This window comes from Panthera leo, chromosome A1 (assembly GCF_018350215.1).
Source record: "Panthera leo isolate Ple1 chromosome A1, P.leo_Ple1_pat1.1, whole genome shotgun sequence".
NCBI lineage: Eukaryota > Metazoa > Chordata > Mammalia > Carnivora > Felidae > Panthera > Panthera leo.
In genome coordinates, this window is record NC_056679.1 from 123,090,057 (window position 1) to 123,101,745 (window position 11,689).

The 11,689-nt window shown below is 38.7% G+C and overlaps 1 protein-coding gene across 1 annotated transcript; it reads right to left on the reverse strand.

The window, feature by feature from the left end:
• Positions 1-1,000: 1,000 nt before the first annotated feature.
• CA1H5orf46 (chromosome A1 C5orf46 homolog) lies at positions 1,001-11,482 on the reverse strand. The gene is made up of 4 exons (XM_042906221.1): positions 11,413-11,482; positions 5,917-5,925; positions 5,613-5,748; positions 1,001-1,049 (listed from the first exon to the last, which is right to left on the reverse strand). Exons 1-4 carry the CDS (start codon positions 11,480-11,482, stop codon positions 1,001-1,003), a joined length of 264 nt encoding a protein of 87 aa, XP_042762155.1.
• Between the last annotated feature and the right edge of the window lie 207 nt (positions 11,483-11,689).

Consider the following 11,689-nt stretch of genomic DNA (forward strand, 5'->3'; position numbering starts at 1 on the left):
TGTGCCTAATATGTAAATTAAACTTTATTATAGGTAAGTATGTAGAGGAGAAAACATATATATATGGGATTCGTACTATCTACAGTGTCGGGTGTCCCCTGGCATCTTGGAATGTATCCCTCACAGATAAGGGGGGACTACTCTAAATACAACTGTATGGGACTAGAGAGCTTGTTAGTCTTTTCTCCTGGAATGAGGTTCAGCAGAGCTCACTCTTCTCATGAGTAACTAATTGCACGATTACATGGGCCCTTCTATTTTAGTGCACACACTCCCCTCACGTCATAGGTGCTATGTGCGCAAGGCAAGTTACTGATAGCATTGTAGCAGGACCAGGTCTCCTAACTCCCAGTGCTTTCTTGTTTCTGCCCATACTTGGGCCTCCTCTCTTAAGATAATCTTATTAGGTCAGTGACTTTACGGTGATAAAAAATACTTCTATTTAAAATTAATTTTAAGAAACTACTGCAGGGGCGCCTATCCACCGAATGTACAGTACAGGTCTAGAAGTCCAACACATGTAGCTCTAGTCCTTTGGGAGCTCTTGGGACTCAATGAGAAACCTCAGTATCCTGATAATAATGTACATGTTTGTGATTAAGATTGTCTAAATGGAGGGGACAGTCCAACCAATAATGATGTTGGTTAAGCGTCCAACTCTTGATTTCGGCTCAGGTCATGATCTCACGATTCATGGGATGGAGCCCCACATCGGGCTCTGTGCTGTCAGCTTAAGATTCCCTCTCTCCCTCTCTCTCTGCCTCTTCCCTGCATATGCTCTTGCTCTCTGTGATCTCTCTCTCAAAATAAATAAATAAACATTTTTAAAAAATTGAAAAAAGAAACTAAAGCGAAAACAAACCAAAAAAACCCCACTTTTTCTGCTTATAAGTAGTCATGGGGGTGCCCAAATCAATTGAATAAAATAAGACAGATCCTTTTTCTTTGTTAAATATTCTATTATTTTAGTTGTAAATTGTAAGTTAATCACCTGGGGAAGTCACTTTGCTGAATGTTCTCCTTGTTTATCATCAAATTCCATAAATCCTCTTGAAAAATAAAAGAGAGAAAAAAGTGGATTATGATTGAGATTAAGCAAGAATATTAGAATGATCACTAGAATGTCTTATAATGTTTGAGCCACTATTTTTTTCTGCAGATTTTCCTATGTCATAAATAAAATAAGATTTAAGACTTCCATAACATTTGTAGTTTGCAAGCTATTTATGCACGATTATCTCTTTCAGTTTGCCAACAAATCTATTCATGGGTGTCTTCACATATAAATTGTATAAGACAGATATTTTGGTGTATTTGTTTAGTAATATATCCCCAGTAACTAGAACAGTGCCTGGCATATAGTATAAATGAATAAATGTTGGAATTAAATATTAAATAAATGGATAAATTAATTTTTATCTCATATGGTATATGAAAAAACTTCTAAAGCTCAAAGAGATTAAACAACCTGTCCCAGACACATGGCTGATAAATGGCAAAGCGAAGTCTAAAACTGGGATCTTCAGGATCTGAGGTTAAGTATTAGGACCACTGTACTGAAAAGATAAAGATGATTAAAATGTGGCCTGTGAGGAGTTTACAGTCTAGTGGAAAAAATAGACACAATCAGATACAAGTAATTTAAAACAACTAGAGGGAAAGAAAATCGATGTGAAAGTTCCTGCAAAGCATAATGAAATCCAAAGTATAAATACCTGCATGTTGTAATCGTAGGGGTCTGTGATGTCTTCACAGAGCTTGTCTTTGAATTGGACTTTAGAAAATGATTAGACTTTCTAGGTAAACAGAATGGAGTTGGAGTTGGGGACCAGACCTTGTTGGCAGACGGAAGAGCCATGTGCAAACATGTTAGGGGTTTATACATACATGACCGGTTCTGAAACAAATCATTTGTCATTAGGGGCATCGGGTGTTTGACTTCAGGAGTGAGATATGCAATTGATTGGCTTCAGGGAAGAACATTTAACACCAGTTGAATGCATTTGTTCTGATTTTGTAGGCTGTGGAAATTCAAGAAAAAAGGTTTCAAGAATGACGGTGATGGAACTTAACTTGTGTTTTTACTGTATAACTCTGGTAATAGGTAGAGGATGGTTTGGAGTGAGGACAGACAGAAACGGTGGAACTCACCATAAATCTAATAAAAAGAACTCAGTAAAGAGGTGATGACGGACTCTACCAGGCCAACTAGTCAGTGGAGTTGAAGAAAAGGAATGATACAGGAGAAAAATTTAGAAGTAAAATATTCAGCAATGTGATGAAGGTGGTGACAAGCAAGAAAGATCCACAAGGACCCTGAGGTTTCTGGATTCCAGGTGGGTGGGTACGTGACATGTGAGGAGATAAGGAACATGTGAGGAGGAGCAAGTTTGTGGGGCAATGGGTTTGGGGAGCAGTTGTAGCAAGCAATTAATCATTTCAGTCTGTAGCTCAGAAAAAAGAAGGCAATAGACATCTGATTTTGGAAGTCATTGGATTCCAATACTACCCATGTGAAAACCCATGCAGGTTACATTTGGAGCTTTGAAGAGAAATATTTAAGGGGAAGATAAAGAAAAGCCCTATAAAAAGAATGAGAAAGAGTGGCTAGAGGTAGGGAGAGAAACAGGAAAATGCCATGTCATGGAAACCCAGCAGGTGAAGGGAAATTCACAACAATTGGAGCCTTGGGGGGGGGGGGGGGTTCAGAGGAATTAAGAATATGTATATTTTTCAGAACAATGGTGACCAGAATCCAGTTCACATGGCTCTGAAGTAATCCAGAGTAGAGAAGGTGAGCTATTCTATTCACTGTCCTGAAAGCACATATCTAGTATTTTTACGTGCCTGACACACTACTTAGGCATCAAGATATGGAGTAAATAAAGACAATTCTCATCTTTATCAAGTACCCCATTCCTGTCATTCTGTCTTTCTGCTCAAATCTCACTGATTCTTTTAAGACCCAAATTGCATCTCATCTTTGCTATAAACATACCCCTAAGCGTCCTGGTATCAACCATAGCTCCTTTCTGTAGAAATTACCTGTGATGTTTTGCTGACATTTATCTTATTTAGCATATTAGTCATTACTGCTTTTGCTGGGTCATCATACCATAAGGACTGCAAATCTTTGAGAAGGGATTTACATTTGAGTTTTTTCCTTCAAATTTCTGCCCCTACTTTGTGTATACTAAGTGCTTAGAAATACTTCTTGATGATCTCCTCCCACTCCCCATCCCCGTCCTATCTATGGTCTTCCCTTGGACAAAGGACAGCTAGATTTTTACCCTGAACAAGTACTGCTATGTCTTTCAACAAAGATCCCCCAGGATTTCTCAGTCAAATTGTGGTAATAGGTTTTATATCTGATCTTGAAGATACCTTTCCTTAATTAATCAATTCAACAATTATTCACTAAGTGCCTCACTTAACCTATAAGGTACTGTGTTAGAGCCAGAAGCTAGTTAGATCTGGTCCCTATTTTCATATAGCCACATGATTGAAAATAAAGGTGGTGATATATGTTATAATTGCACTATAATTGCCCAAGATAAAGTAATAGAAAACTAGGGAATGAAAGAAGATAGTGTTAATAAGAGTGATTATAGAATTGTTTTCTGAGGAGGTGACTTCTTAAGTTTATAAATTTTGAGAGAGAGAGAAAGAGAGAGAACGCCAGCAGGGCAGGGGCAGAGATAGAGGGACAGAATCCCAAGCAGTCTCCATGCTGCCAGCACGGAGCCCGAGATCACGACCTGAGCCAAAATCAAGAGTCGGACACTCAACCAACAGAGCCACCCAGGCGCCCCTCTGAGGAGGTGACTTTTAGATGAGCTGTAGGACAAGCACTAGCTACAAGAGAAGGGAAGAGCCTTTTAGGCAGAAACGAAAGCAAGGTCAGACAGCCTGAGATGGTTTTAAGTTCCAGAAACAGGAAAAACATCATTTACGTAGAAAACAACAAGGAACAGAGAAGATGGTTGAAGTGGAGTTGCTGTTCCTGAACCCCGAGCTGACAGCAAGCAGTTCTCCAGTATTTCCAACAGTGAGCTTCCAGGGTTAACAGAGAAAAATAAAAGCACTATTATTTCATGTCTGGGGAATTCCCCAGGGAAGGAATAAAAAGAAATATTGTTTCAACTCCTTGCTTGCTGTTGTTTTGATTTATAACAATAGGAATTCAGCTGGAGTGTAATATGTACTTTGTACATAGTGGGCGTTGCTCCTGCTTGCTTGTCAGTTTCTTCTTGTTTACATTAACAGTCATTGTAACTCAGCAGTTGCAAAAGCAACCACAATAGAAAAATAACAATGCAAAAATAAATGTCTGTGAGTTTCAATAATTTGTGCATAAGGATGGTATGCAGAATCCTGCCCATCCACATGATAATATATTGGTCTAAGCAGATCACAGATTACAACATGGACCCTGATGATTTCTAAAGAGAAGTGATTCTTAATCTGTTATTGGTCATAGACCCCTTTGAGAATCTAATAAAAGTCAGAAGCATTTTCCTTAGAAAAATGCAAAGATGCACACTTACACAAAATGTGAATAAAAATTTAAAGGGTATGCAGACCATCAAGGCCCAGCCTTGTAGTCCAGAGCATTAAATCAAGGGCTTTCAAAATTGATGGGATATCAGAATTACCAGAAAGCTTGTTCTAAAGTGTACTCTTAGCTTTGTCCTAGGAAGACACAAGATGGGATGAAGGAAAACTCATTTTGTATAAATTCTCCAGGAGAGTATAGACCACACATTGTCAAACTCTGCTTAGGGATCTAGGAAGGAGAGAATTAGAGGCAGAGACTCCGTGAGGTGGAGATTGAAAGCACCTGGAAATTCAGAACAAACTGGATCCCAGAGAGCTGAAAGTGGGGAGATTACTGTGGGGCAAATAAGAACAGGGTGAAGTAGATGTGAAAATCAGAGCCTGTGTAGACTGGAGTAAGATGTGTTAGGAGTTGTGTGCAGGGGCTTGGAAGCAGGTGGAGAGAACATTGGGAAGATTCTGGGCTATATGCGCTGCCACCATGGCAATCCCTCATGATCAACACTCATATGAGAGGTTCTCTAGATTGTCTCTGAGGAGAGATCAGCTAGTCTCTCTAACCCTCTTGAGTTTCTCAAACTAGAAAATAAAGGCGGGACTCACCACATGTATCACTAATGAACACATCACTACCCACCACCTTCACCAAAGAATTACAGTGCCTGCCCTGGGTGGGTCCTTTATTCCTTTAACTTTACAGATGAGGAAACTGAGGCACTCAGCGAGGGAGGGCCTTGCTCAAGGTCACCCAGCCAAGTAGCACATATGTCAAGACCAGAACCTGGCTTTCTGTTCCCTGGTCCAGTGCACTTCCTCCTTCCTACTTGGTCTCGAGATTAAAAATATTTTACGGAAGCACTTGTTGGAAATGCGTACACTCCAAAAGAGTTCAGGGAAATTCATTCAGATGCAAATATATCTCAAGATAGGGCAATACTTTTCAACTCAAATAATACATTGTCATGCACCACAGTTTTGTTTCTCATTCATTTTAATGCAATGCGGTCATTACCAACAGCAAACTGGACAAAAGCAAGGTTTGTCACAGTGCTTACGTGCTCCTCGTCATGGAGCGGAGGATGAACTCCACTGCATTCTCAATGATCTCTGTGCCCAAGAGGTTTAGGAATTTTGGAAAATCTGGCTCTGTTTTTTTGTCTGAGTCATCTGGCTTGTCATCTGGTTTGTCATCTGAAAAACAAAACAGAATCTCAGAAGTGATTCTCTGCAACAAGAAAGGGAAGCCTCTTTTCTTTGAAGGGAACCCTTAGACCGCTTTTTACCCCCTTTCATTAATTATACAGCCTCGTACAGTTATATTTGTTGAACATTTAATGCCTGCCTGGCCAAAGTCATCACATGCATCATCTCAGTTGTTCCTAAAAACAACAGGTGTCGATACTTAGGTAGACATTGATTTCCTTTCTGGTTGAGAAAATTGAAGCTCATGGAAGTTAAGTAACTTGTCCACAGTTAAGCAGCCAGTTCCAGCATTGAAATACAGAATGCCCATTTTAATGTACTTTTCTCCACGCAATCCTGGCAAGCGGTAATGAGAATAATGATGGCATAATAACAGGTAGCATTTGTTGAGCATATACCTATGTCAGATAAGCTAATATGTTGTTATATCATTTTATTCTCACAGCAGCCCTGTGAGGTAGGCAAAACTCTTATCTCAAGTTAAAGTTCAAGAAGTGGAAGTTGAGAGAGGTTTACGAGCTGGTTCAAAGTCACACAGTTAGTAAGCAGCCAAAACAATTCAATCCCATGTTTGACTAGTACTAAAATCTGGATTTGTAAGCACTCTGTGCAGAACTGCATAATGCCCCCCCCACCTTCTTAACGATAGAAATATCTTTGTTTCTTTATATTGTCTAATTTTTCTACCACAGAGATTACTTATAAAATACAAGTTATCAACAACAAAAATGAGCTGAATAGCCTTTGACAGCAAAGCTACGATCTAACCACAAGTGTAAGATTGAAAGTAGAATAATAAGGATGATGACAAGGAGAAATTCTATCATTTGTACATCATTTTATAGTTCTGTAAATAATGACTTTGTAAATGCTGTGTGATTTTACCCTTGACCAGTCTTTCGAGGGATGTAGTTCTTAGTTCACTGGACTAAGAAACTGAAAGGATTAAGTGACTTGCAGGAGACCTCACAAATAGCAAGAGAAGATGGAACTATAAATTCAGGTTTCTTACCCTTAACTTTTAATCAAGTGCCTTTTGCAATGAGGACCAAGGGTCCAAGGAGTGAGGTTGGTGACATGCAAGTTCCCTTGGGGCGTTTTGGCTTTGCTTAGTGGTCTCACTGGTTCAGGAGATTCAAAGTAATGGAAGAGTGGCAGTTAGTAGCTTCAAGTGGACTCCCCTCTGGACGCTGGTGCCAGGATAAAGTGGGATTTTTGTCTTTTAGTTTTAGTGTAGCCTCACACATAGTGTTGCCAGATTCAGTAAATAAAAATACAGGATACCCAATTAAATGTCAGATACACAATTTTTTTTTAATTTTGGTATAAGAATGACCATGCAATATTTAGGTCATATTTAAACTAAAATTGTGGGGCATCTGGGTGGCTCAGTGGGTTAAGCGTTCGTCTTCAGGTCATGATCTCCGTGGTTTGTGAGTTTGAGTCCCTCATTGGGCTCTGTGCTGACAGCTTGGAGCCTGAAGCCTGCTTCACATTCCGTGTCTCTTTCTCTCTCTCTGCCCCTCCCCTGCTCTCTCTCTCTCTCTCTCTCTCTCTCTTAAAAATAAATAAACATTAAAAGATTATTCATTGTTTATCTGAAATTCAGATTAGACTGGGTGTCCTGTATTTCACATGGTAACCCCACCACAAGTTTTGATTCAAAGAGTTCCAACATCTAGGCACTGTTCCCCAACTCTGAATGAAGGAGACATAACTAGCTTTTAGTGTGGAGGCTGTCAAAAATTATGTTAGAAGGCTTGCATCTGTATTGTATCCTAAAATAGAAACTCTTAGTCAAAACATGTGGCTTTCGATTTTGCAAACATTTGTTGTTTACTATGCCACAAGAAAAGATTTGATAGCACCAGACTGGGACCTATAACCAAAATCAGTATACCAATTACTTATTCATTCAGCTGTTAATGTTTTCATTAAGTATTTTTTTCAGCTTACTATTAGGTACATAGCATATGCTAAGAGTTGAGATATGAATGAACATACTAGACATGATCCTTACATAAAATGCAGGGCCACCTCAGTGACCAGAATTGCTCTCTGTTCTCATCACTGGAAGAAGGAAAGATAATGCCAACTGAGCAGGTACTGGGATTGCGTTTTCATGATGTGCCTTAATCTTTATTTAGTTCAGTGAAGGTATTAACAGTTTTATAGAAGAGAAAACAGGTGCTCAGAGAAGTTAAATGACTCACCTAAAATCACACATCTAGAATGTGGTTGAGCCAGGGTTTGAACCTAAATTGTTTTAACTCCACAGAGCACATTATCTACATGATATAATACTATCTTCAAGCAGTTTCCCCTGAAGACATTTACCAGGTACAAAACAGCAATTCCTTGCATGAAAAGTGAGTTCCTTTTTCCCGTGTTGCTATATGGTTACTTGCATAATAAGCTAATTTTATTGACTTTTTATTTTAATACGACACAAAATGCTAGCCTGTCAATATGCAAAGAGCCCTAGTTTGGAATATGTGTGAAGATTGGATCATAGGCCCCAGTCCTTGAACCACATCTATATTAGGAGGTTTTAGAGTATGATGGATCATATGTTTTGGAGTCCTGTATACCTGAGTTTGATTCTTGTCTTCAACAAAAAAAAATCCACCATGGAACCTTGCACACAATTCTTAAATACTTTGTCTCTCAATTTATTCATTGTGTTATGTCAATATTGAAAGATATTTTATATATCTTTCACATGTAAAATATCTATGAAATGTGTGTATATATATATATATATATATATATATATATATATACACACACACACATACATACACTACTTATCACAGTACCAGGCCTAAGGTAAGTCCACAATAAATGCTTGCTGTATTATCATGAATATATATTATATATAATATAATGGGTGCATATAAATAATAAGTTATATATAATATATAATAATGGGTACATATATTATGAACTATAATAATATGTTAATAATAGTAGCAACAAAATGATTAATATTAGCTTTTTCCTGTAGTGCTTTAGATTTTGAAAATTTAAAAAAGTGGTTAAAATATTAAGAAAATTGAAAATGTTGAAAAACAGAAAAACAAACAATAAAAATCAAAGAAACTTGAAATACTGTAAACAAACTATTAAAGCTAATAGCAGAATATTTTTTCTTTTCAAATATAATATGGACTGGCCTTTATTTACATTAACTACTTGGTTGAGTTTTTCAGTCAATGTAATTATAAAGTTCTGAAAAAAATACAGTGCTGTTGATATTTGTATAGTATTTATTGTTTACAAAGTGATTATAAAGGCATATTCATTTGACCAGGTGAAGTTGATTGTTGTCCCATTTTACAGATGAAGAAACTGAGGTTCAAAGCAGTGAACTGATTTAACCAGTTTTAGGGTTTATGAGAGACAGCTGGGGACTGGTCCTTAGGATATAAATCTCACCTTTCACTTTGCTGTGTTGATTACTTAAGGAGTTGATGGACCCGGTAGTGCCTGAGGCCACCTTTTTGGTAATTCTGTTATAAATCTTTTTTTCTTAATTTTTGTTAATGTTTTATTTATTTTTGACAGAGAGAGGAGAGAGAGAGAGAGACAGAGTACAAGTGGGGAAGGGGCAGAGAGAGAAGGAGACACAGAATCTGAAGCTGGCTCCAGGCTCTGAGTTGTCAGCACAGAAGCCCAACGCAGGGCTTGAACTCATGAACCATGAAAGCGATTGTGACCTGAGCCAAAGTTGGACGCTTAACCAGCTGACCCACCCAGGTGCCCCTGTGATAATTTCATTAGAGTGTGTGTCTGTATATTGTGCTGGTGGACTGTGGGTGGCTGAGGGTGTTCTGCCAAGTTACATTTAGAAAAGCAAAAGGCTCTGTTACTAAATATTTGCACTGGCTTTGTTTTTTGACCTATCCTTCTGAATTGAGACCAGCCAAGAGCTCACCATATTCTGCAGGCCAAAAGTAATGAGAATTTTGCAAGCTGCCTTGTGGTCCCCTATATCCTTGGAAAGGGCATAACAGAAGTAAGCATGGGGCATGTGGGTGGCTCAGTCCTGTTAAGCATCTGAGTCTTGACCTTGGCTCAGGTCATGATCTCACTATTTGAGATCAAGCCCACGTCAGGCTCTGTGTTGACAGTGCTGAACCTGTTTGGGATTCTCTCTCTCCCTCTCTCTGTGCCCCTTCCCTGATGTTGCTCTCTTTCTCAAAATAAATAAATAAATATTAAAAAAATAAATCTTTAAATAAGAAGTAGGCACTTAATCATAAAGGACAGAATGGAGGGACTGGGGATTTCAGACCCAGGCATGCCACGTCTACCTGTGTCTATGCCCAAGTGACTTTCCTTCTGCAAGTTTTGTCTGTCAGCCTGCCAAAGGGACATGATAAAACCTGGCATTTTTACTTAAGAGGATTATTATGAGAATCAAATGAGATAATATGTGATAACAATAGCAGTTAATATTTATTGGGTGCTTATTAGGGACCAGATGTTTTTACAGTTTTTGTCTCTAATTTTCATGATAACTTTATGAGAAAGTTAACTATTGATATTCCCTTCAACGTGTGAGGCCCAGACAGGTTAACTAACATGCCTGAAGTTAGATTTCTGATTAATGGTAGAACCAGGCCTAGGAGTCTTACTCCAGAGTATACATTTTTTTCCCTCCAAACATTATTACTTAGAATCATCAAAAAATAAATTCCCCTCCCGGCTGTCAAGAAATTTATAATATGATAGTGTCGCGGTATCACATGACTACATAAGAAAAAGGTCATTCCAAACTTCATTCATTCACTGAAGGTAGAGGCTGTAATTGAAGCACATTTGAATAAAAATCCTTTCTTTTTGTTAGAAGATCTGCCTCTTGGGGGACTTTAATACTCCACTTACAGAAATGGATAGATCATCTAGACACACGGTCAATAAAGAAACAAGGGCCCTGAATGATACATTGGATCAGATGGACTTGACAGATATATTTAGAACTCTGCATCCCAAAGCAACAGAATATACTTTCTTCTCGAGTGCACATGGAACATTCTCCAAGATAGATCACATACTGGGTCACAAAACAGCCCTTCATAAGTATACAAGAATTGAAATCATACCATGCATACTTTCAGACCACAATGCTAAGAAGCTTGAAATCAACCACAGGAAAAAGTCTGGAAAACCTCCAAAAGCATGGAGGTTAAAGAACACCCTACTAACGAATGAGTGGGTCAACCAGGCAATTAGAGAAGAAATTAAAAAATATATGGAAACAAATGAAAATGAAAATACAACAATCCAAACGCTTTGGGATGCAGCGAAGGCAGTCCTGAGAGGAAAATACATTGCAATCCAGGGCTATCTCAAGAAACAAGAAAAATCCCCAATACAAAATCTAACAGCACACCTAAAAGAAATAGAAGCAGAACAGCAAAGACAGCCTAAACCCAGCAGAAGAAGAGAAATAATAAAGATCAGAGCAGAAATAAACAATATAGAATCTAGAAGATCTGCCTCTTGTCTCCTAGTCCAGTGCTCTTTCTGCATTGCCCAAAGTCCCCTTCCCCCCCTCTCCCCTTTATGTTCTGGAGCAGTGCTGCCACCTCCCTGCAATCCTGGCTGACAGTGCACAAGGTATGAGCTGCGGTCAGAAGCACTTACCTGCCTGGCAAGTCAGGATTAAGACCAGTAGTCCCAGGACAATCGTCAGCCGTAGTGCTGAGACAGCCATGCTTGTAGCACTGGGTATCTGTGCAGATAAATCATTCAGATGCACCCGAAGACTTCCTCCATTTATAGGGCATTTACAGGTGACATCACCTGCTACGGAATTTAGGTTGTTGCTCAAGATATCTGCGCAGCTTGCTGTTGGATCTCTACTGATGAACCCTGCCCTGTCTTTTAAACCAAAAGTTTTTCATATAGGGGAAGAAAACCC